This window comes from Hyla sarda, chromosome 7 (assembly GCF_029499605.1).
Source record: "Hyla sarda isolate aHylSar1 chromosome 7, aHylSar1.hap1, whole genome shotgun sequence".
NCBI lineage: Eukaryota > Metazoa > Chordata > Amphibia > Anura > Hylidae > Hyla > Hyla sarda.
This window is the reverse complement of record NC_079195.1, coordinates 198,166,030-198,193,152: the sequence shown is the minus strand read 5'-3', so window position 1 is coordinate 198,193,152 and position 27,123 is coordinate 198,166,030. Positions and strand designations below refer to the sequence as shown.

At 44.8% G+C, this 27,123-nt stretch overlaps 1 protein-coding gene across 1 annotated transcript; it reads left to right on the top strand.

The window, feature by feature from the left end:
- Window positions 1-15,280: 15,280 nt before the first annotated feature.
- Window positions 15,281-18,084, top strand: LOC130282999 (protein spinster homolog 1-like). Its single transcript, XM_056532082.1, has 2 exons — window positions 15,281-15,430; window positions 16,530-18,084. Exon 2 carries the CDS (start codon window positions 16,555-16,557, stop codon window positions 18,067-18,069), a length of 1,515 nt encoding a protein of 504 aa, XP_056388057.1. The 5' UTR covers window positions 15,281-15,430; window positions 16,530-16,554; the 3' UTR covers window positions 18,070-18,084.
- Window positions 18,085-27,123: the final 9,039 nt, after the last annotated feature.

Here is a 27,123-nt window from a genome sequence, read left to right as displayed (position 1 = left end):
GTGTGTTACCCTCGCAAGGTGGGGGATTCTAGGAATAAAGGAAGTAAACACACCCAGGGTTTGGTCTGGGCGGCCACTCACCTTAGAGAAAAGAAAATGCGCATATCACCCTTAGTTCCGGGGTACCATAGATTTCAGAGGAAGCTGCTCAGCCTAGGGGTGGTCACTGGAAGGGGGCAACCCAACCCGTCCGTATGGATGTCAGAAAGAAAAAAAAAGAAGAAAACCACCGTATCCAGGCGCTGCTTCGTCCACCAATAATCCAAAGATGCAGGATTTTAAATAAAGATGTAGATTTTATTGCAAATCAATATATAAAAATGTTTTTGTTGTTTTATTTATTATATATATCTTTTTTTTTTTTTTAAATACTGTATCTGGATTATTGGTGGACGAAGCAGCATCTGGATACGGTGGTTTTTCTTCTTTTTTCTTTCTTGCATTTTCTAAAAGCATGACCACTATGTATAATGTATGGTGGTCCAAAAATCCATCACATAAAATCTGGTCTGAAGAAGTGGGTGGTCTTCTCAAAGAGGTGGTCTTTTCTAAAGACTTTAATATAAATGTGATTCCCTAATTTACATTTACTACCTGAATCTCCCCCCCCCATTTTGCTGTTTATCAAGTCATGCTTGATAAACAGATTTGTAAATTACTTCAATGAACAAAATCTTAATCCTTCCAGTACTTATCAGCTGCTGTTATTATCCATAGGAAGTTATTTTCTTTTTGAAATTCCTTTAAGTCTGACCACTGTGCTCTCTGCTGACACCTCTGTCCATGTCAAGAACTGTCCAGAGCAGGAGAGGTTTTCTATGGGGATTTGCTCCTACTCTGGACAGTTCCTAAAATGGACAGAGGTGTCAGCAGAGAGCACTGTGGTCAGACAGAAAGGAAATTCAAAAAGAAAAGAACTTCCTGTGGATCATAACAGCAGCTCATAAATGCTGGAAGGATTAAGATTTTTTTAATAGAAGTAATTTACAAATGTGTTTAACTTTCTGGCACCAGTGGATTTAAACAAAAATGTTTCCAGTGGAGTACCCCTTTAAATCTCCACACACCAGAAATGGAGAGAACTTACCAGGGGTGGACACAGACAACAGAAGGCCCCTGTGCAAAGAATATGCCTGGGCCCCCCCACCCCACCCAGGTAATATGTTTGCTAGGTAAGCAGGTAGTACGTTTGCAAGTAGTAAATTAGGTAAGTAGAACATTCTCTAAGTAGGTAGGCAAGTAGTAAGTTTGCAAGTTATTTAGGCAGGTAGTAAGTTCAGTTGGTAGGAAGGCAAGTAAAAGGTTGCCGCTAGGTAGGTAGGTTACCGTATATACTCGAGTATAAGCCGACCCGAATATAAGCCGAGGCCCCTAATTTCACCCCAAAATCGCAGGAAAAGTTATTGACTCGAGTATAAGCCTAGGGTGGGAAATACATCATCCCCCCCCTGTCATCATCCAGACCCCCGTCATTAACACCCTCATCATCATCACCCTGTCATCATCCCCCCTTCATCATCACCGCCTGTCATCATCCCCCCTTCATCATCCCACACCCCCCCCTTCATCATCCCCTTGTCATCATCCCCTTGTCATCATCCCACACCCCCCTTCATCATCCCCTTGTCATCATCTCCACCCCCCTTCATCATCCCCTTGTCATCATCCCCTTGTCATCATCCCCACCCCCCTTCATCATCCCCTTGTCATCATCCTCTTATCATCATCCTCTTGTCATCATCCTACACCCCCCCTTCATCATCCCCTTGTCATCATCCCACACACCCCCCCTTCATCATCCCCTTGTCATAATCCCCCCCCCCCCCTTCATCATCCCCTTGTCATCATCACCACATGTCATCATCATCACCGCTTGTCAATGTCTGATACAGTGGTCTTCAACCTGCAGACCTCCAGATGTTTCGAAACTACAACTCCCAGCAAGCCCGGGCAGCCATCGGCTGTCCGGGCTTGCTGGGAGTTGTAGTTTTGAAACCTCTGGAGGTCCGCAGGTTGAAGACCACTGCGGCCTTTGACATCATCCAGCCCCCTCTCACCCCCTTTAGTTCTGTACTCACCACCGCTCGGCGCTGGTCCGGTGCTGCAGGACTGTCCGGTGGGGAGGTCGTCCGGTGGGATAGTGGTTCCGGGCTGCCATCTTCAGGCTTCGGGCCCGGAATAGAGGCGTTGCCTTGACGATGACGCAGAGGGACGTTGGTAATGAACGTACCTCTACGTCGTCGTCAAGGCAACGTGACTATTACGGGCCCGAAGAGCGGAGAAGAGGCCCCCCCGATGAAGATGGCAGCCCGGAACCACTATCCCACTGGACGACCTCGCCACCGGACAGTCCTGCAGCACCAGACCAGCGCCGAGCGGAGATGAGTACAGAACTAAAGGGGGTGAGAGGGGCTGGATGATGTCGAAGGCCGCAGTGGTCTTCAACCTGCGGACCTCCAGAGGTTTCAAAACTACAACTCCCAGCAAGCCCGGACAGCCGCTGGCTGCCCGGGCTTGCTGGGAGTTGTAGTCTTGAAACCTCTGGAGGTCCGCAGGTTGAAGACCACTGAGGGCGGAGAGTTCACTCGAGTATAAGCTGAGGGGGGTGTTTTCAGCACGAAAAATCGTGCTGAAAAACTCGGCTTATACTGGAGTATATACGGTATACGTTTGTTAGGTAGGCAGGAAAAGCATTTGCTAGGTAGGTAATATGTTTGGTTGGTAGGTGGGTGGCCACGTTACATTTGGTAGGTAGGCCCTTAGTCCAGTGTTTTCCAAACAGGCTTTGGCTGTTTGGGCATGCTGGGAGTTGTAGTTTTGCAACAGCTGGAGCCACTCAGGTTGGGAAACACTGGACTAAGGGCCCAACTACCCACCAAAATGCCACCTTCTGCTGCAAAACTCTAACTTCCAGCTTAAGACTGTCCGAGCATGCTGGGAGTTGTAGTTTTGCAACAGATGGAGAGACAATGTTTCGAAAACCCTGCCGTAGTTAGTGTTTCCCAACCTGGGGGCCTCCAGCTGTTGCAAAACTACAACTCCCAGCATGCCCAGACAGTCTTAAGCTGGGAGGTTTTCAACAGCTGAAGGCACCCAGGTTGGAAAACAATGGACTAAGGACCTACCTACCAAACCTGAGTGTCTCCAGCTGTTGCAGAACTATAACTCCCAGCATGCCTGGACAGCTAAAGACTGTCAGGGGAATGGAATGCTGGGAGTTGTAGTTTTGCAACAGCTGGAAGTCCCCATGTTGGAAAATACTGACTAAGGCAGTGTTTTCAAAACAGTGTCTCTCCAGGTGGTCCAAAACTACAACTCCCAGCATTCCCGGACAGTCTCTAGCTGTCAAGGCATGCTGGAAGCTATAGTTTTGCAACAGCTGGAGGCACACTTATTTGTAAACACTGGTGTAACACTGGAGGCACACTGATTTGTAAAACTGGTGCTGAAACAATGATGACACTGAGCGCACCGTGATTCACCGACCTGCAGGAAAAGCAGAAGGCGGCGAACAGAGAACGGGACACCAATATTGGAGCAACGGGGGAGCATAGACAGTTGAGTTAGTTTCTTTTGGAATAATTTTCATCCCTGGCACAGTGGATAAAACTAAAATAAAATACTAAAAAAGCCAGCAAGTAGAAGTAAAACGTCCGTCTTTATTCAGGGTTCTTCCTTAAAAGCCTTCATGGTGGCAGACAAACCGTGAACATATCAAAAATATGAAATATTGCACAAACAGAGGGGGGTCCCAAGCATGGCTGACGCGTTTCTGATCTATCGATCCTTACTCATAGCCTGTAGATCCTCAAATGAGGCCCCCTTATATACTCCAGGGCATTTTCCCCATTCCCACAGGAAGGGAAGGGACAGGTCCACATCACATGTGCGCGTGATTAAAACAAAAATATGGGACCAAACACAGATAAATTATTCGGAGACATATCAGTAATGTAATATTAAATCTGTTTTGCTATTTAGACCATGGGGTTGAATGCAATTCAAAAGATAAATCCACATGATTTCCCTATTGTGGAGGGATCGAATATGGTCACCTCCCCTTTTATTTAGCTTCACCTTCTCAATGCCTGAGAACCTGAGGGAAGTGGTGTCTGAATTATGACATATTAGAAAATGTTTAGATATGTTAGAAATGTTCGAGCTTAAAGGGCCAGCAGCATGTCTAATGTGCTCTTGCATGCGTTTTTTAAGGGACCTTTTGGTGGAACCCACATATGTTAAGTGACATTGTGTGCACATGATTTTATATAAAACAAAAGTGCTATCACAGTTTATAAAGTTGTGAATGACATGGCATTTGCCATCCACCGTACCTTCTATTTTCTGGCATTTTTCGGCAAAGGGACATACCACACACCGCGATTTACCGCACTTGTGGAAGCCCTTGGTGCTAATCCACTGGGTGGTAACACTAGCCGTGTCCACCATACTGGGAACAAGGAGATTGGATAGAGTAGGTGCCCGCCTCGCTGCAAATCTCACACCTGACTTTATAATCTCTCCTACCGTGGGATCTGTTGATAGCAAAGGTAAGTGTTTAATTACAATGCGTTTGATGTCATTAAATTCTGGACTGTACGTGGTGACAAATGTAGGACAATCTTGTGATTCAGTTGGTTGCTTACTTGTTAAAAGGGATTTTCGATCCATAGGATCCACTCTCGACCGAGCTTTTTTCAAGAGCCATCCAGGGTCCCCTCGAGCCGCCAGGCGTGTGCATGCTGCATCAGCTTCCCTGCGGTACATCTCGGCGGAAGAACTGTTCCGCTTAATTCGTATAAGTTCACCTACTGGTAGGGCTCTTACTGTTTGTCTGGAATGGCATGAATTCGCCCTTAGGATGGTATTGCCTGATATCTTTTTTCTGCAAGGATCAACCTCAATTTTATTTGTATCAGGGTTGCCACGTAATATGACATCCAAAAAGGGGGTTTCACTTTTACACCATGTGTGGGTAAACGTAAGATTGAACCGATTATTATTGATATATGTCATGAATGCATCAACGGTCAGATGGTCAGACGACCAAATGATGAACACATCGTCTACATACCTCCCATACCATGCGAGGCATGTGGAAAATGGATTGGTGTCAGAAAAAATTAACTGCTCCTCCCACCAAAAAACAAAACGCTTAGCCCGAGCTGGTGATGACTTTGCTCCCATTGAAGCACCCGTGCGCTGCAAATAAAAATCGTTACCAAACATAAAATAATTGTGTTTTAACACAAAACCTACCACCTCAATAATGTAATGTGTCAAATCCACAGAATATTTAGAAAATCTCATCAGTATATCCGAGATAGCTGATAATGCCAGGTTTTTCGGAATACTGGAATAGAGCGATTCAATGTCGCAAGTAAGCCACGATGTCACGATGCCGGCTGGCAGGTAGTGGACCCTCTGTGCCAGAGAGGGATTGGCGTGGACCGTGCTAGTGGACCGGTTCTAAGCCACTACTGGTTTTCACCAGAGCCCGCCGCAAAGCGGGATGGTCTTGCTGCGGCGGTAGTGACCAGGTCGTATCCACTAGCAACGGCTCACCTCTCTGGCTGCTGAAGATAGGCGCGGTACAAGGGAGTAGGCAGAAGCAAGGTCGGACGTAGCAGAAGGTCGGGGCAGGCAGCAAGGATCGTAGTCAGGGGCAACGGCAGAAGGTCTGGAAACACTGGCAAGGGACACACAAGGAACGCTTTCACTGGCACTAAGGCAACAAGATCCGGCAAGGGAGTGCAAGGGAAGTGAGGTAATATAGGGAGTGCACAGGTGATAACTCTAATTGGAACCACTGCGCCAATCAGCGGCGCAGTGGCCCTTTAAATCGCAGAGACCCGGCGCGCGCGCGCCCTAGGGAGCGGGGCCGCGCGCGCCGGGACAGAACAGACGGGGAGCGAGTCAGGTAGGAGAGCCGGGGTGCGCATCGCGAGCGGGCGCTACCCGCATCGCGAATCGCATCCCGGCTAGCAGCAGGATCGCAGCGCCCCGGGTCAGAGGACGTGACCGGGGCGCTGCAGCGGAGGAGGTGAAGCGAGCGCTCCGGGGAGGAGCGGGAACCCGGAGCGCTCGGCGTAACAGTACCCCCCCCCTTGGGTCTCCCCCTCTTCTTGGAGCCTGAGAACCTGAGGAGCAGACTTTTGTCAAGGATGTTGTCCTCAGGTTCCCAGGATCTCTCTTCAGGACCACAACCCTCCCAGTCTACTAAAAAAAAATTTTTTCCTCTGACCTTTTTGGCAGCCAAAATCTCCTTGACCGAGAAGACGTCCGAGGAGCCGGAAACAGGAGTGGGAGGAACAGATTTGGGAGAAAAACGGTTGAGGATGAGTGGTTTGAGAAGAGAGACGTGAAAGGCATTAGGGATACGAAGAGAAGGAGGAAGAAGAAGTTTATAAGAGACAGGATTAATTTGACACAGAATTTTGAAAGGACCAAGATAGCGTGGTCCCAACTTGTAGCTAGGGACACGGAAGCGGACATATTTAGCGGAGAGCCATACCTTGTCTCCAGGGGAAAAAACGGGGGGAGCTCTTCTTTTCTTATCCGCGAACCTCTTCATGCGTGAAGAAGCCTGTAAGAGAGAATTTTGGGTCTCTCTCCATATAATGGAAAGGTCACGAGAAATTTCATCCACAGCGGGCAGACCAGAGGGCAAGGGGGTAGGGAGGGGGGGAAGAGGGTGACGGCCGTACACCACGAAAAATGGGGATTTGGAGGAAGATTCAGAGACCCTGAAGTTATACGAGAATTCGGCCCATGGAAGGAGATCTGCCCAGTCATCCTGGCGGGAGGAAACAAAATGTCGCAAATAATCACCCAGGATCTGGTTAATTCTTTCTACTTGTCCATTGGACTGGGGATGATATGCAGAGGAAAAATTTAATTTAATCTTGAGTTGTTTACAGAGAGCTCTCCAGAATTTAGACACGAATTGGACCCCTCTATCCGAGACAATCTGCGTAGGCAACCCGTGAAGACGAAAAATGTGTACAAAAAATTGTTTAGCCAACTGAGGCGCAGAAGGAAGACCAGGAAGAGGAATGAAATGTGCCATTTTGGAGAATCGATCAACGACCACCCAAATAACGGTGTTGCCACGGGAAGGGGGTAAATCAGTAATAAAATCCATACCAATCAGAGACCAAGGCTGTTCGGGGACAGGCAGAGGATGAAGAAAACCAGCGGGCTTCTGGCGAGGAGTCTTATCCCGGGCACAGATAGTGCAGGCTCGCACAAAGTCCCCAACATCCGTCTCCAGAGTTGGCCACCAATAGAAGCGGGAGATGAGTTGCACAGATTTCTTGATGCCCGCATGACCTGCGAGATGGGAGGAGTGACCCCATTTGAGGATTCCGAGGCGTTGGCGTGGAGAAACAAAGGTCTTTCCTGGAGGAGTCTGTCTGATGGAGGCAGGAGAAGTGGAGATCAGGCAGTCAGGTGGAATGATGTGTTGCGGAGGGAGATCAACTTCTGAGGCATCCGAGGAACGAGAGAGAGCATCGGCTCTAATGTTCTTATCGGCAGGACGAAAGTGAATCTCAAAATTAAATCGGGCAAAGAACAGAGACCACCGGGCCTGGCGAGGATTCAGCCGTTGGGCCGACTGGAGGTAGGAGAGGTTCTTGTGGTCGGTGTAGATAATAACAGGAAATCTTGATCCCTCCAGCAGATGCCTCCATTCCTCAAGTGCTAATTTAATGGCTAGAAGTTCTCGATCCCCGATGGAGTAGTTCCTCTCCGCTGGAGAGAAGGTCCTAGAGAAAAAACCACAAGTGACAGCATGCCCGGAAGGATTTTTTTGTAGAAGAACAGCTCCAGCTCCTACTGAGGAGGCATCAACCTCCAATAGGAAGGGTTTGGAAGGGTCAGGTCTGGAGAGCACGGGAGCCGAAGAAAAGGCAGACTTGAGTTGTTTAAAGGAGTCTTCTGCTTGAGGAGGCCAGGACTTGGGATCAGCATTTTTCTTGGTTAAAGCCACGATAGGAGCCACAATGGTAGAAAAATGTGGAATAAATTGCCTGTAATAATTGGCGAACCCCAAAAAGCGTTGGATAGCACGGAGTCCGGAGGGGCGTGGCCAATTTAAGACGGCAGAGAGTTTGTCTGGATCCATCTGTAGTCCCTGGCCAGAGACCAAATATCCTAGAAAAGGAAGAGATTGGCATTCAAACAGACATTTCTCAATTTTGGCATAGAGTTGGTTGTCACGAAGTCTCTGAAGAACCATACGGACATGCCGGCGGTGTTCCTCTAGATTGGCAGAAAAAATTAGGATATCGTCCAGATATACCACAACACAGGAGTATAATAGATCACGAAAAATTTCATTGACAAAGTCTTGGAAGACGGCAGGGGCATTGCACAGTCCAAAGGGCATGACCAGATACTCAAAGTGTCCATCTCTGGTGTTAAATGCCGTTTTCCACTCGTCCCCCTCTCTGATGCGGATGAGGTTATAGGCGCCTCTTAAGTCCAATTTAGTGAAGATGTGGGCACCTTGGAGGCGATCAAAGAGTTCAGAGATGAGGGGTAAGGGGTAGCGGTTCTTAACCGTGATTTTATTAAGACCGCGGTAGTCAATGCAAGGACGTAGGGAGCCATCTTTTTTGGAGACAAAGAAAAATCCGGCTCCGGCAGGAGAGGAGGATTTACGGATAAAGCCCCTTTTTAGATTCTCCTGGACGTATTCGGACATGGCAAGAGTCTCTGGGGCAGAGAGAGGATAAATTCTGCCCCGGGGTGGAGTAGTACCCGGGAGGAGGTCGATAGGGCAATCATAAGGCCTGTGAGGAGGTAGAGTCTCAGCTTGTTTTTTGCAGAAAACATCCGCGAAGTCCATATAGGCCTTGGGGAGACCGGTTACTGGAGGAACCACAGAGTTACGGCAAGGGTTACTGGGAACCGGTTTTAGACAGTTCTTGGAACAAGAGGACCCCCAACTCTTGATCTCCCCAGTGGACCAATCCAGGGTTGGGGAATGAAGTTGAAGCCAGGGAAGTCCAAGGAGAATCTCCGAGGTGCAATTGGGGAGGACCAAAAGTTCAATCCTCTCATGATGAGATCCGATGCTCATAAGAAGGGGCTCCGTGCGGAAACGTATGGTACAGTCCAATCTTTCATTATTTACACAATTGATGTAGAGGGGTCTGGCGAGACTGGTCACTGGGATGTTGAACCTGTTGACGAGAGAGGCCAAAATAAAATCTCCTGCAGAACCAGAGTCCAAGAAGGCCACTGTAGAGAAGGAGAAGGCAGAAGCAGACATCCGCACAGGCACAGTAAGACGTGGAGAAGCAGAGTAGACATCAAGGACTGTCTCAGCTTTGTGCGGAGTCAGCGTACGTCTTTCCAGGCGGGGAGGACGGATAGGACAATCCCTCAGGAAGTGTTCGGTACTAGCACAGTACAGGCAGAGGTTCTCCATACGGCGTCGTGTCCTCTCTTGAGGTGTCAGGCGAGACCGGTCGACCTGCATAGCCTCCACGGCGGGAGGCACAGGAACAGATTGCAGGGGACCAGAGGAGAGAGGAGCCGAGGAGACGAAACGCCTCGTGCGAACAGAGTCCATATCTTGGCGGAGTTCCTGACGCCTTTCAGAAAAACGCATGTCAATGCGAGTGGCTAGGTGAATAAGTTCATGTAGATTAGCAGGAATTTCTCGTGCGGCCAGAACATCTTTAATGTTGCTGGATAGGCCTTTTTTGAAGGTCGCGCAGAGGGCCTCATTATTCCAGGACAATTCTGAAGCAAGTGTACGGAATTGTACGGCATACTCGCCAACGGAAGAATTACCCTGGACCAGGTTCAACAGGGCAGTCTCAGCAGAAGAGGCTCGGGCAGGTTCCTCAAAGACACTTCGGATTTCCGAGAAGAAGGAGTGTACTGAGGCAGTGACGGGGTCATTGCGGTCCCAGAGCGGTGTGGCCCATGACAGGGCTTTTCCGGACAGAAGACTGACTACGAAAGCCACCTTAGACCTTTCAGTGGGAAACAGGTCCGACATCATCTCCAGATGCAGGGAACATTGGGAAAGGAAGCCACGGCAAAACTTAGAGTCCCCATCAAACTTATCCGGCAAGGATAAGCGTATCCCAGGAGCGGCCACTCGCTGCGGAGGAGGTGCAGGAGCTGGCGGAGGAGATGACTGCTGAAGCTGTGGTAGCAACTGTTGTAGCATAACGGTCAGTTGAGACAGCTGTTGGCCTTGTTGCGCAATCTGTTGTGACTGCTGGGCGACCACCGTGGTGAGGTCAGCGACAACTGGCAGAGGAACTTCAGCGGGATCCATGGCCGGATCTACTGTCACGATGCCGGCTGGCAGGTAGTGGACCCTCTGTGCCAGAGAGGGATTGGCGTGGACCGTGCTAGTGGACCGGTTCTAAGCCACTACTGGTTTTCACCAGAGCCCGCCGCAAAGCGGGATGGTCTTGCTGCGGCGGTAGTGACCAGGTCGTATCCACTAGCAACGGCTCACCTCTCTGGCTGCTGAAGATAGGCGCGGTACAAGGGAGTAGGCAGAAGCAAGGTCGGACGTAGCAGAAGGTCGGGGCAGGCAGCAAGGATCGTAGTCAGGGGCAACGGCAGAAGGTCTGGAAACACTGGCAAGGGACACACAAGGAACGCTTTCACTGGCACTAAGGCAACAAGATCCGGCAAGGGAGTGCAAGGGAAGTGAGGTAATATAGGGAGTGCACAGGTGATAACTCTAATTGGAACCACTGCGCCAATCAGCGGCGCAGTGGCCCTTTAAATCGCAGAGACCCGGCGCGCGCGCGCCCTAGGGAGCGGGGCCGCGCGCGCCGGGACAGAACAGACGGGGAGCGAGTCAGGTAGGAGAGCCGGGGTGCGCATCGCGAGCGGGCGCTACCCGCATCGCGAATCGCATCCCGGCTAGCAGCAGGATCGCAGCGCCCCGGGTCAGAGGACGTGACCGGGGCGCTGCAGCGGAGGAGGTGAAGCGAGCGCTCCGGGGAGGAGCGGGAACCCGGAGCGCTCGGCGTAACACACGACAGAGAATCACTCCATGTGAATTCATCCATGATTTTTAGCAAGTGCTTAGTGTCCTTGATATAACTTGGACATTGCATATCCAGAGGTTGCAGTACTGAGTCCAACCACTCGCATAGGTGCTCGTTATGGGATCCGATCCCCGCCACGATCGGACGCATCGGCGGCGGGAATCGGTCCTTATGCAGCTTGGGTAGCGAGTGGAAGATAGGAATAATTGGAGCAGGCACGAAAATAGAATCCACTTCTTTTTGGGTCAAAATAGATCTGGCTTTCCCCTCTTCCAACAGAGTCAACAGTTCTTTTTTAAAAGGTTCAGTGGGATCCCCACAAAGTTTAAGGTAAGTTTTATCATCAGATAGTAGATTTTCATTTAAATTGATATACAGTCCCGTGTCCATACATACTACCGAGCCGCCTTTATCGGCGGATCGTTAAATTTTTGTTTTTCTTTAATTTCTTTATGGCAGCAGCCTCCTTTTTATTCAAATTAGGACGAGTTGTATTGGACATTACTTTTGATTGTAGATTAACCAAATCTTTCATGATAAGGTCCTGGAACCAATCAAAAATTGCTGGTCTGGTCTGTATGGGGTAAAAATTTTTGTTTTTAGTGGAGAAGGTATGTGCAGTATTCACTTCATCACAAATTGATATCCCACTATTTTCAAAGGAGACAGAGATCTCTAAAAGCAATTTGTTCTGCTAACGTATGCATTAGTGGTAAATCAGGGTTTATAGAAAGTTGAGGTGGGTCCGATGGTTCATCAGCATTTTCCACAAAAAAATGTTTCTTAACTGTTAAAGTTCTCACAAATTTATTTATATCCAAAATTGTCCGATAAACATCAAAATGATGTGTAGGAGATAAACCCAGTCCTTTCCACAGGACCGAGGTTTCTTCATCTGTAATGATTTGTGCAGAAATCTTAATGACTTGAAAATCCTCTTTTATTACTTTTTCCGTTTGTCCTTGTTACGCTCCGAAGCTCTTCTTCCTATGTTTTCTGCCACCGCGCCTTCCTCGTTTTTTGACTGTCTTCTCGCATTGCGATTCTTGTGAGTGTTCACATATTGCGGTTCTGAGTCCCCGCTAGTGTCCGTGGTATCTGAACAATCTGAATTTTCAGTAAACTCCTGGTCAGCAGAACTAAATTCACATGGAGCGATTCTCTGTCATGGCTTACTTGCGACATTAAATTGCTCTATTCCAGTATTCCGCAAAACCTGGCATTATCAGCTATCTCGGATATACTGATGAGATTTTCTAAATATTCTGTGGATTTGAGACATTACATTATTGAGGTGGTAGATTTTGTGTTAAAACACAATTATTTTATGTTTGGTAACAATTTTTATATGCTGCGCACGGGTGCTTCAATGGGAGCAAAGTCGTCACCAGCTCGGGCTAAGCTTTTTGTTTTTCGGTGGGAGGAGCAGTTTATTTTTTCTGACACCAATCCATTTTCCACATGCCTCGCATGGTATGGGAGGTATGTAGACGATGTGGTCATCATTTGGTCGTCTGACCATCTGACCGTTGATGCATTCATGACATATATCAATAATAATCGGTTCAATCTTAAAGGGGTATTCCAGGCAAAAACTTTTTTATATATATCAACTGGCTCCAGAAAGTTAAACAGATTTGTAAATTACTTCTATTAAAAAATCTTAACCCTTTCAGTACTTATGAGCTTCTGAAGTTAAGGTTGTTATTTTCTGTCTAAGTGCTCTCTGATGACACCTGTCTCGGGAAACGCCCAGTTTAGAAGAGGTTTGCTATGGGGATTTGCTTCTAAACTGGGCGTTGCCCGAGACAGGTGTCATCAGAGAGGACTTAGACAGAAAAAAACAACCTTAACTTCAGAAGGTCATAAGTACTGAAAGGATTAAGATTTTTTAATAGAAGTAATTTACAAATCTGTTTAACTTTCTGGAGCCAGTTGATATATAAAAAAAAGTTTTGGCCTGGAATACCCCTTTAAGTCCCAGGATGCCCTTGGTCCTAGTGGGGTTAAAATGTCAAAAGATTAAAATATATAAACTAACAAGACACTGGGAAGTACTCGGCAGGCCTGGAGAAATATTTTTCTAAAAGATGTTTTTATGTACTTGATGTATTTCTAGGTGTATATTAATATATATATATATATATATATATATATATATATATATATATATATATATCAAAGAAGAAAGCAGCACTCCTAAAGCGTGAGTAGGTGCCTCCAGCTAGGGTCCGGGTCCAGGATCCTGCATACGTAGTTCCAAGGAAAATGTTGTGGCACTCAAGGTATGGTGAAAAAATGAAAACTATTTATTCATCCCAAATGTGCAAAGAGCGATGTTTCAATGGTCTCAGACCATCATTATCAAGTGGCTTGTGGCTTGGCAAGTGGCTTGATAATGATGGTGTGAGACCATTGAAACGTTGCTCTTTGCACATTTGGGATGAATAAATAGTTTTCATTTTTTCACCATACCTTGAGTGCCACAGCATTTTCCTTGGAACTACGTATGCAGAATCCTGGACCCGGACCCTAGCTGGAGGCACCTACTCACGCTTGGAACTATATCCGTATATACTCGAGTATAAGCCGACCGAGTATAAGCCGAGACCCCTAATTTCAACCCAAAATCCCAGGAAAAGTTATTGACTCGAGTATAAGCCTAGGGTGGGAAATACCTCATCCCCCCCTGTCATCATCCAGACCCGTCATTAACATCCTCATCATCATCCCCTTGTCATCATCCCACACATCCCCCCTTCATCATCCCCTTATCCTCCCACACATCCCCCCTTCATCATCCCCTTATCATCATCCCACACATCCCCCCTTCATCCCCCCCTTATCATCCCGCACATCCCCCTTCATCATCCCCTTGTCATCATCCCACACATCCCCCCTTCATCATCCCCTTATCATCCCACACATCCCCCCTTCATCATCCCCTTATCATCCCACACATCCCCCCTTCATCATCCCCTTATCATCCCACCCCCCCCCTTCATCATCCCCACCCCCCTTCATCATCCCCACACCCCCCCCCTTCATCATCCTCTTCTCATCATTCGCCCTCAGTGGTCTTCAACCTGCGGACCTCCAGAGGTTTCAAAACTACAACTCCCAGCAAGCCCGGGCAGCCATCGGCTGTCCGGGCTTGCTGGGAGTTGTAGTTTTGAAACCTCCGGAGGTCCGCAGGTTGAAGACCACTGCGGCCTTCAACATCATCCAGCCCCCCTCTCACCCCCTTTAGTTCTGAGTACTCACCTCCGCTCGGCGCTGGTCCGGTCCTGCAGGGCTGTCCGGTGAGGAGGTGGTCCGGTGGGGAGGTGGTCCGGGCTGCTATCTTCACCGGGGGCGCCTCTTCTCCGCGCTTCCGGCCCGGAATAGAGGCGTTGCCTTGACAACGACGCAGAAGTACGTTGGCAATGAACGCACCTCTGCGTCGTTGTCACGGCAACGTGACTATTCTGAGGCCGGGCCCGAAGCGCTTAGAAGAGGCCTCCCCGGTGAAGATAGCAGCCCGGAACCAGTATCCCACCGGACCACCTCCTCACCGGACAGCCCTGCAGGACCGGACCAGCGCCGAGCGGAGGTGAGTACTCAGAACTAAAGGGGGTGAGAGGGGGCTGGATGATGTTGAAGGCCGCAGTGGTCTTCAACCTGCGGACCTCCGGAGGTTTCAAAACTACAACTCCCAGCAAGCCCGGACAGCCGATGGCTGCCCGGGCTTGCTGGGAGTTGTAGTTTTGAAACCTCTGGAGGTCCGCAGGTTGAAGACCACTGCGGGTGGGGGAGCTCACTCGAGTATAAGCCGAGGGGGGTGTTTTCAGCACGAAAAATCGTGCTGAAAAACTCGGCCTATACTCGAGTATATACGGTATATATATATATATATATATATATATATATATATATATATACACACACACACAAATCAAAAAATATGTTGCAGTCTCTTGTAATACCCTTTTTATTGGACTAACAGAATTTTGTAGAGACAAGCTTTCAGGATTCCTCCCTTTATCAAGTCCAATAGACAAGGACTAATGATCAAAGGACTTTATAAATTATCAGGGAAGAATCCCGAAAGTTTGTCTCTACAAAATTCTGTTAGTCCAATAAAAAAGGTATTACAAGCTGCATCACTGGACTAATACGGCTACTCACATTTACTATACAGATATACACATACCTGAAGATGGTTTAGAACCCTGTGATGTCACACATGCTTGTGATGATGTCACCGTAAGCTGTACAAGGAGGTGCGCGCCGGCTGCAGTCTCTTCAGTGTGTTTTGCATTCACAACCTGTGGTGCAAAGTGTTTGTTAGAGAGTTTCTATTTACGATAGAGAATTCAAGATTTTGACCGTTCCTTGTCTGAAGAGAGAACCACAAGGTAAGTCTCAGCCTCTTCTATTCATACATACACAGGGCTTTTTGTTTGACAGTTTTTTTTATTGTTGTTGCTTTTTTTTTTAGCAAAAAAAAAAACCAAGAAATTAATTTCCAAAAGAAATAACAAAAGTTATATTTCTCATAGCATTGTGACAATACTTGGCTTAGGCATTAAACATAATAAAACACACAGATAGTAACATGACCAGAGCTTTTTCTTGCAAAAGTGCTAAAATGCAATTATGCCCAAAAAAGCCCCCAAGAAAAAGAGTCCTAATTCATGAAGTTCTAAAAGATATAAGTCTATGAGAAAGATTTGGTGGAGTAGTAAAAGAATGACAGAAAGATTAGGGCAGAAATATAATAGTATATAATAGAATTCTGTGTGTACTAACAATAGAAATACTCTGGGTACTCCGAAAGGGAACATTTTCAAATCAACTAGTGGCAGAAAGTCATATAGGGGATGGATAGATCCCAATGAGGTGGGGTAGGTTCATTATTAGTAAATGTATATAGCAGGATAGCCCAATTGTATCTACAGTATGAAGTTCACATGGCCCAGTGACCATACAGCTGAGCCCTTATAATCCGCCATTACTAGGACAGATTCAGGGTTGTCAGATATTACTAGGACCGGACAGGTTCAGGGTTATCAGATATTACTAGGACCGGACAGGTTCAGGGTTATCAGATATTACTAGGACCGGACAGGTTCAGGGTTATCAGATATTACTAGGACCGGACAGGTTCAGGGTTATCAGATATTACTAGGACCGGACAGGTTCAGGGTTATCAGATATTACTAGGACCGGACAGGTTCAGGGTTATCAGATATTACTAGGACCGGACAGGTTCAGGGTTATCAGATATTACTAGGACCGGACAGGTTCAGGGTTAACAGACATTGGTAACCTCAGGGAAGACGTCTCCATATAAAACACTTATAGAGAAGCGTCTTCTTCTGAGGCTGCGATGGTCTTAGTGTTATCTTGTGGTTCTGTGCTGGACATTTCTGCTCTGTATGAAGGATCTATTGTATAATGACAGGAATGATGACATGTTGTCTAATGTCTTCACTTATCTCTCTCTCTCTCTAGTGTTTTCAGGCTCTGACCTGTGACCATGGCCTCTCCACAAGACCCATTGCTGAAGGAGGAGGAAGAAGCAATGGAGGACCATAGTGATATGGATGTAGAAAAGGGCGATATCCCTGAGAGGCAGAACCTGCCATCTCTAAGCGTGATGTCCACCGCACGTTCCATCATCACTGTAGTGATCCTCGCCTTTGTTAATTTGCTCATCTATGCAAATCGCTCCAGCGTGGCGGGGGTGCTGCCTTATATACAGAAAGCCTATGACACCAATGCTAGTCTGTCTGGCTTATTGAATACATTGTTCATTGGAAGCTACGTGCTGGTCGCACCAATTGCCGGATATTTGGGCGACCACTGTAATAAGAAATATACTGTTTGCGCAGGAGTCATCGTTTGGCTGAGCATGACACTTACCCTGTCATTCATCCCTGACGGGTACTTCCTGCTCTTCCTGCTGACGAGTGGACTGGTTGGAGCCGGAGAGGCGACTTTCTGCACCATCGCCCCCTCAATCATTGCAGACCTTTTTACAAGTGACCAGCGGACCCGCATGCTGAACGTGTTTTACTCCGTCATACCTGTAGGCTGCGGACTAGGATACATCATCGGGCCCAAAGTGACTGATGCAGCAAGGGGCGATTGGCACTGGGCATTTCGGGTCACCCCTGGCCTGGGCCTCATAGCTGTGGCTTTGATGATTTTGGTCACAAAGGAGCTTCCAAGAACGACTTCAAACGGGAAGAAGAACAACAAATCCCAGAAGTTTGCCAAATGGGCGACAGATCTGAAAAAACTATTTATAAATCGAAGCTTCATGTTAACCACCATGGGATCGACGGCTGTATCCTTCATAGTGGGAGCCATAGGTGTATGGGGTCCGTCATACCTGACCCACGCACGAACACTCCTACAAGAGAAGGACCCTTGCCGTGCTGAACCGTGTGACTATCACGACATCCTAATATTTGGTGTGGTTACAGTGGTTTCCGGAATTCTGGGAGTTGTAGCAGGGACGGAGATAAGTAAAAGATATCGCAAATCCAACCCACGGGCGGACCCGCTTGTGTGTGGATGCGCGATGATGCTCTCCGCCCCTTTTCTTCTGTTGGCATTGACTTTTGGCAACATCAGCCTCGTTGCCACCAACATCTTCATCTTCATCGGAGAGACGCTTCTGTCAGTAAATTTCACCCTCATATCTGACATTATACTAAAAGTAGTAACTCCGTGGAGGAGATCTTCAGCCCTGGCCGTGCAGATGACAATCTATCACCTCCTAGGTGACGCCGGCAGCCCGTACCTCATCGGCCTGATATCTGACACCTACGAACGAGGATATGCCAAATCCCCTCTTCTGAAATACCGCAGCCTGGAGTATGCCCTCATGACCTGCACCATAATGGCAGTCATCGGAGGGGCCTTCTTCATGGCCACGGCCCTATTTATAGAGAGGGACGAAAAAGAAGCAGAGATGGAAACAGAACCTCCGTCATCCTCCTCCTCCTCACTGCTTCCTGCCGATGAGGACCGCGCTCCAGACTGAGGAAAAGTCATTGCTTACCTTTATCTCGTTTACTTCATTAAAAAAAATTAAGAAAAGAAATAACTGCATTTGTTCTATGTTCCACTTTACCCCTTATTCTATACCCAGGGGCGGACACAGACAGCAGAGGGCCCTTGTGCAAAGAATGTTCCTGTGCCCCCCCCAAAAAAAACATCAATTGTTCAGCACCCCCCCTCCATGTGTCACTTACTCAGGTGGACCCCCATATGTCACTTGCTGTATAAGTTTCTAATTATTTATTAAGGCCTCCCATATGCCGCAGCTCATTCAAGCCCCCCACATTAGGTAGCATTGATTCCCAACATTAGGTAGCATAGTTTCCCCCCATTAGGTAGCATAGATTCCCTACATTAGGTAACAGTTTCCCCACATTAGGTAGCATAGTTTGCCCACATTAGGTAGCATAGTTTCCCCCACATTAGGTAGCATAGTTTTCCCACAATAGGTAGCACAGATTCCCCACATTAGGTAACATAGTTTCCCCACATTAGGTAGCACAGATTCCCCACATTAGGTAACATAGTTTCCCCACATTAGGTAACATAGTTTCCCCACATGAGGTAGCATAATTTGCCCACATTAGGTAGCATAGTTTCCCCACATTAGGTAGCATAGTTTCCCCACAATAGGTAGCACAGATTCCCCACTTAGGTAACATAGTTTCCCCACATTAGGTAGCACAGATTCCCCACATTAGGTAACATAGTTTCCCCACATTAGGTAACATAGTTTCCCCACATTAGGTAGCATAGCTTCCCCACATTAGGTAGCATACTTTCCCCACATTAGGTAGCATAGTTTCCCCACATTAGGTAGCATAGATTCCTCACATTAGGTAGCCATAGCCCCCCCAAACACGCAGACAGTCACAGAAACACACAGAGACACACTTACCTGCCCTGCACAGCGCTTCTCCTCTCCGGCAGCGGCCTCACGAATGACGTCACTGACGTCCTCCTGAGCGGGTCTGCAGAAGTACGTCACTTGTGCGACGTCCCTCGTCAGACCCCGGTCGGCCGGAGGCAGACTCACTGTCTAAAGTGTCCGCTGCGCTATTATACCCCGCAGCTGCTTTAGAACAGTGAGCAACGGCGGCGCCAATCCTACCATGAACCTACTAGGCACAAAAAAAAAAAGGGGGCAGCAAAATGACGCCCCTGAAAAGTGCCAACTGGGGCTTATGGTCCCACCGGGTCCCATGGTAGGGCCGACCAGAGGCGGCTCTAGACTTTGTGAGTCCTTAGGCGAAACTTGAACATGAGGCCCTGCTTTATTTTCTGCTGAAATTACATGGTGGTCTGGATGTGAGATGGTTATACTGTGACATCACTGTGTATTATCCCTGTACTGTGACATCACTGTGTATTATCTCTGTACTGTGCCATCACTCTGTGTATTATCCCTGTAATGTGACATCACTGTGTATTAACTCTGTACTGTGCCATCATTGTGTATTATCCCTGTACTGTGACGTCACTGTGTATTATCTCTGTACTGTGCCATCACTCTGTGTATTATCCCTGTACTGTGACATCACTGTGTGTATTATCCCTGTACTGTGACATCACTGTGTATTATCCCTGTACTGTGACATCACTGTGTATTATCCCTGTACTGTGACATCACTGTGGGTATTATCCCTGTACTGAGACATCACTGTGTATTATCTCTGTACTGTGCCATCACTCTGTGTATTATCCCTGTAATGTGACATCACTGTGTATTGACTCTGTACTGTGCCCTCACTCTGTGTATTATCCCTGTACTGTGACATCACTGTGTGTATTATCCCTGTACTGTGACATCACTGTGTATTATCCCTGTACTGTGACATCACTGTGGGTATTATCCCTGTACTGTGACATCACTGTGTATTATCTCTGTACTGTGCCATCACTCTGTGTATTATCCCTGTACTGTGACATCACTGTGTATTATCTCTGTACTGTGCCATCACTCTGTGTATTATCCCTGTACTATGACATCACTGTGTATATTATCCCTCCCTGTACTGTGACATCACTGTGTGTATTATCTCTGTACTGTGACATCACTGTGTATTATCCCTGTACTGTGACATCGATGTGTATTATCTCTGTACTGTGACATCACTGTGTATTATCCCTGTACTGTGACATCACTGTGTGTATTATTCCTGTACTGTGACATCACTGTGTATATTATCCCTGTACTGTGACATCACTGTGTATTATCCCTGTACTGTGACATCACTGTGTATTATCCCTGTACTGTGACATCACTGTGTGTATTATCTCTGTACTGTGACATCACTGTGTGTATTATCTCTGTACTGTGACATCACTGTGTGTATTATCCCTGTACTGTGACATCACTGTGTATTGTCCCTGTACTGTGACATCACTGTGTATATTATCCCTGTACTGTGACATCACTGTGTATATTATCCCTGTACTGTGACATCACTGTGTGTATTATCCCTGTACTGTGACATCACTGTGTGTATTATCCCTGTACTGTGACATCACTGTGTATATTATATCTGAACTATAACATCACTGTGTGTTATCTCTATACTGCAACATCACTGTTGATACTTACACTGCACTGTGACATCACTGTATATATTAAGCCTGTATACCCTAACGTCACTGTACATATTTACCTTGCACTGCGAGTGACAATACAGGGTAAATATGCACAGTGACATCACAGTTCAGAGTTAATATAAACAGTAATGTCTCTGTACAGGGACAATAAACAGTTTTGCCACTACAGGGTTAATAAATGCAGTGTTGTCACAGTAGAGGGTAACTATACAGTGATGTCATTGTACCGGGAAAATATACACAGTGAAGTCAGCATTCAAGAATAATAAACTGTGATGTCACTACAGGGTTGTTATACACAGTGACATCAAATTACAGGATGAAGCACAGTGATGTCAGTTTATTATGAAGCACAGTGATGTCACAGTTTATTATGAAGCACAGTGATGTCAGTTTATTATGAAGCACAGTGATGTCACAGTTTATTATGAAGCACAGTGATGTCACAGTTTATTATGAAGCACAGTGATGTCACAGTTTATTATGAAGCACAGTGATGTCACAGTTTATTATGAAGCACAGTGATGTCACAGTTTATTATGAAGCACAGTGATGTCACAGTTTATTATGAAGCACAGTGATGTCACAGTTTATTATGAAGCACAGTGATGTCACAGTTTATTATGAAGCACAGTGATGTCACAGTTTATTATGAAGCACAGCGATGTCACAGTTTATTATGAAGCACAGTGATGTCACAGTTTATTATGAAGCACAGTGATGTCAGTTTATTATGAAGCACAGTGATGTCAGTTTATTATGAAGCACAGTGATGTCACAGTTTATTATGAAGCACAGTGATGTCACAGTTTATTATGAAGCACAGTGATGTCACAGTTTATTATGAAGCACAGTGATGTAAGTTTATTATGAAGCACAGTGATGTCAGTTTAATATGAAGCAGTGATGTCACAGTTTATTATGAAGCACAGTGATGTCACAGTTTATTATGAAGCACAGTGATGTCACAGTTTATTATGAAGCACAGTGATGTCACAGTTTATTATGAAGCACAGTGATGTCACAGTTTATTATGAAGCACAGTGATGTCAGTTTATTTTGAAGCACAGTGATGTCACAGTTTATTATGAAGCACAGTGATGTCACAGTTTATTATGAAGTACAGTGATGTCACCATTTATTATGAAGCACAGTGATGTCAGTTTATTATTAAGCACAGTGATGTCACAGTTTATTATGAAGCACAGTGATGTCAGTTTATTATTAAGCACAGTGATGTCACAGTTTATTATGAAGCACAGTGATGTCACAGTTTATTATGAAGCACAGTGATGTCAGTTTATTATGAAGCACAGTGATGTCAGTTTATTATGAAGCACAGTGATGTCAGAGTTTATTATGAAGCACAGTGATGTCACAGTTTATTATGAAGCACAGTGATGTCACAGTTTATTATGAAGCACAGTGATGTCACAGTTTATTATGAAGCACAGTGATGTCAGTTTATTATGAAGCACAGTGATGTCAGTTTATTATGAAGCACAGTGATGTCAGTTTATTATGAAGCACAGTGATGTCAGTTTATTATGAAGCACAGTGATGTCAGAGTTTATTATGAAGCACAGTGATGTCACAGTTTATTATGAAGCACAGTGATGTCACTGTTTATTATGAAGCACAGTGATGTCACAGTTTATTATGAAGCACAGTGATGTCACAGTTTATTATGAAGCACAGTGATGTCACAGTTTATTATGAAGCACAGTGATGTCAGTTTAATATGAAGCACAGTGATGTCACAGTTTATTTTGAAGCACAGTGATGTCACAGTTTATTATGAAGCACAGTGATGTCACAGTTTATTATGAAGCACAGTGATGTCACTGTTTATTATGAAGCACAGTGATGTCACAGTTTATTATGAAGCACAGTGATGTCACCGTTTATTATGAAGCACAGTGATGTCACAGTTTATTATGAAGCACAGTGATGTCACAGTTTATTATGAAGCACAGTGATGTCAGTTTATTATGAAGCACAGTGATGTCAGTTTATTATGAAGCACAGTGATGTCAGTTTATTATGAAGCACAGTGATGTCACAGTTTATGAAGCACAGTGATGTCACAGTTTATTATGAAGCACAGTGATGTCAGTTTATTATGAAGCACAGTGATGTCAGAGTTTATTATGAAGCACAGTGATGTCACAGTTTATTATGAAGCACAGTGATGTCACTGTTTATTATGAAGCACAGTGATGTCACAGTTTATTATGAAGCACAGTGATGTCACAGTTTATTATGAAGCACAGTGATGTCACAGTTTATTATGAAGCACAGTGATGTCAGTTTAATATGAAGCACAGTGATGTCACAGTTTATTATGAAGCACAGTGATGTCACAGTTTATTATGAAGCACAGTGATGTCACAGTTTATTATGAAGCACAGTGATGTCACAGTTTATTATGAAGCACAGTGATGTCACTGTTTATTATGAAGCACAGTGATGTCAGTTTATTATGAAGCACAGTGATGTCACCGTTTATTATGAAGCACAGTGATGTCACAGTTTATTATGAAGCACAGTGATGTCACAGTTTATTATGAAGCACAGTGATGTCACAGTTTATTATGAAGCACAGTGATGTCACAGTTTATTATGAAGCACAGTGATGTCACCGTTTATTATGAAGCACAGTGATGTCACAGTTTATTATGAAGCACAGTGATGTCACAGTTTATTATGAAGCACAGTGATGTCACAGTTTATTATGAAGCACAGTGATGTCACAGTTTATTATGAAGCACAGTGATGTCACAGAGACTACAGAATGTACAACTGTACGTATGATAAAGATGGCGGGATGCTATCGAAACGTCACACATACATGGGGGAATAAAACACTTTGTTTTTGCACCTTATCTGGGAGTGCCGCTGGATCTTTAGTTTTGTAGATAGATAGATAGATAGATAGATAGATAGATAGATAGATGATATATAGATAGATAGATAATAGATATGAGATAGATAGATAGATAATTGATATGAGATAGATAGATAGATAGATAGCTATGAGAGATAATAGATATGAGATAGATAGATGATAGATATGAGATAGATAGATAGATAGATAGATGATAGACATGTGATAGATAATAGATATGAGAGATAGATAGATATGAGATAGATAGATAGATCAGTGTATCCCAACCAGGAGGCCTCTAGCTATTCCAAAATGACAACTTCCAGCATGTCTTTGGCTTTATGAGCATACTGGGAGTTGTAGTTTTGCAACAGCTGGAGGCCCCCTGCTTGGGAAACACTGATCTATCTATCTATCAATCATCTATCTATCCATCTATCTCCCATCTATCTATATCATATCTATCTATCTATCTATCATCTATCTATCTATATCATATCTATCTATCATCTATTAATATATCTTTCTATCTATCTCATATCTATCTATATATCATCTATCTATCTCTCATATCTATCTATCTTTCATCTATCTCTCATCTATCTGAGATAGATATGAGATAGATAGAGAAATAGAAAGATAGATAGATACATAAATAGATGGATATAGATAGATAGATAGATATGATATAGATATATATGAGATAGATAGATATGAGATAGATAGATAGATATGAGATAGATAGATATGAGATAGATAGATAGATAGATAGATAGATATGAGATAGATAGATAGATATGAGATAGATAGAGAGATATGAGATAGATAGATAAAAGATAGATAGATATGAGATAGATAGATATGAGATAGATAGATATGAGATAGATAGATAGATATGAGATAGATAGATATGAGATAGATAGATAGATATGAGATAGATAGATATGAGATAGATAGATAGATATGAGATAGATAGATATGAGATAGATAGATATGAGATAGATAGATAAAAGATAGATATGAGATAGATAGATATGAGATAGATAGATATGAGATAGATAGATAGGAGATAGATAGATATGAGATAGATAGATAGGAGATAGATAGATATGAGATAGATAGATATGAGATAGATGGATAGATAGATAAAAAAAAAAAAAAAACTCCAGAAGAGCAGCACAACAAAATTAAGAAAACCAATGCAATGGTGCACGCTGGGTGTGGACCTTGGTGAGAGATTCACTTGTACTAGAAAAAAGCAAGAGACCAGCAGCACACAGAAAAATTAGTGCAAAAAAGGTGGAGATTTATTGCATTATCCCAGTGTACAAGCTCCTTGAGAACGGCGAAGAGAGGTCGCTGAAACGTCGCTTCTTTTGTACACTGGGATAATGCAATAAATCTCCACCTTTTTTGCACTAATTTTTCTGTGTGCTGCTGGTCTCTTGATTTTTTTTTTTTTGATAGATAGATAGATAATAGACAGTGGCGTTGCTAGGGTTGGTGTCACCTGGTGCGGTAGAAAATGGTGTCACCCCCATACCTACCCCCTCCCCCCAGTAAGTTTTTAGCCTGTTGTGACAGACACCACTGTTGTAGCGCATTGTGAGAAATTCCAGTATAATAATCAGATATACCAGTTTCCACAGAATGGGAAAGTGTTAAAGAAGTTTTCACCGTTGAAATATACAGCTCCCAGAATTACCTACTTAAGGTACTTAAAGGGGTACTCCACTGGAAAACATTTACTTTTATATCAACTGGTGCCAGAAAGTTAAACAGATTTTTAAATTACTTCTATTTAAAATCTTAATACTTACAGTACTTATAAGCTGGTGTATGCTCCACAGGAAGTTGTGTAATTCTTTCCAGTCTGACCACAGTGCTATTTGCTGACACCTCTGTCCATGTCAGGAACTGTCCAGAGCAGGATAGGTTTGCTATGGGGATTTGCTCCTACTCTGGACAGTTCTTGACATGGACAGAGGTGTCAGCACAGAGCACTGTGGTCAGACAGAAAATAAATTAAAAAAGAAAATAACTTCCTGTGAATCGCTTATACAGCAGCTAATAAGTACTGGAAGGATTAAGATTTTTAAATAGAAGTAATTTACAAATCTGTTTAACTTTGTAGCACCAGCTGATTTAAAAAAATGTTTTCCAGTAGAGTACCCCTTTGAGCAGTGGTGAGGTTATGCTGGGAGTTGTAGTTTCACTGACCTAACTGTAGAACTGACAAGTGACTACAGCTCTGATGTAGAGAGGAGAATGTACAATGGCATCAGTGACTACAGGTGACATCTTCTCTATAGTGAGGAGAATACACAATGATATCAGTGACTACAGGTGACGTCTTCTCTATAGTGAGGAGAATGTACAATGATATCAGTGACTACAGGTGACGTCTTCTCTATAGTGAGGAGAATACACAATGATATCAGTGACTACAGGTGACGTCTTCTCTATAGTGAGGAGAATACACAATGATATCAGTGATTACAGGTGACGTCTTCTCTATAGTGAGGAGAATACACAATGATATCAGTGACTACAGGTGACGTCTTCTCTATAGTAAGGAGAATGTACAATGATATCAGTGACTACAGGTGACGTCTTCTCTATAGTGAGGAGAATGTACAATGATATCAGTGACTACAGGTGACGTCTTCTCTATAGTGAGGAGAATACACAATGATATCAGTGACTACAGGTGACGTCTTCTCTATAGTGAGGAGAATACACAATGATATCAGTGACTACAGGTGACGTCTTCTCTATAGTGAGGAGAATACACAATGATATCAGTGACTACAGGTGACGTCTTCTCTATAGTGAGGAGAATACACAATGATATCAGTGATTACAGGTGACGTCTTCTCTATAGTGAGGAGAATACACAATGATATCAGTGACTACAGGTGACGTCTTCTCTATAGTGAGGAGAATGTACAATGATATCAGTGACTACAGGTGACGTCTTCTCTATAGTGAGGAGAATACACAATGATATCAGTGACTACAGGTGACGTCTTTTCTATAGTGAGGAGAATACACAATGATATCAGTGACTACAGGTGACATCTTCTCTATAGTGAGGAGAATACACAATGATATCAGTGACTACAGGTGACGTCTTCTCTATAGTGAGGAGAATACACAATGATATCAGTGATTACAGGTGACGTCTTCTCTATAGTGAGGAGAATACACAATGATATCAGTGACTACAGGTGACGTCTTCTCTATAGTGAGGAGAATGTACAATGATATCAGTGACTACAGGTGACGTCTCCTCTATAGTGAGGAGAATACACAATGATATCAGTGACTACAGGTGACGTCTTTTCTATAGTGAGGAGAATACACAATGATATCAGTGACTACAGGTGACGTCTTCTCTATAGTGAGGAGAATGTCCAATGTTATCAGTGACTACAGGTGACGTCTTCTCTATAGTCTTTCCTTATCTAATTCAGATGGTACATACCGCCAGGACTTGTTCCAGCTAAAACTTCTCTCTGCAGAATGTGACGCCCAGACGTCTCCACACTATGTCAG

Coding starts and splice junctions, on each gene's coding strand:
- LOC130282999 (XM_056532082.1), top strand. CDS start 16,555: ATGGCCTCTCCACAAGACCCATTGCTGAAGGAGGAGGAAGAAGCAATG.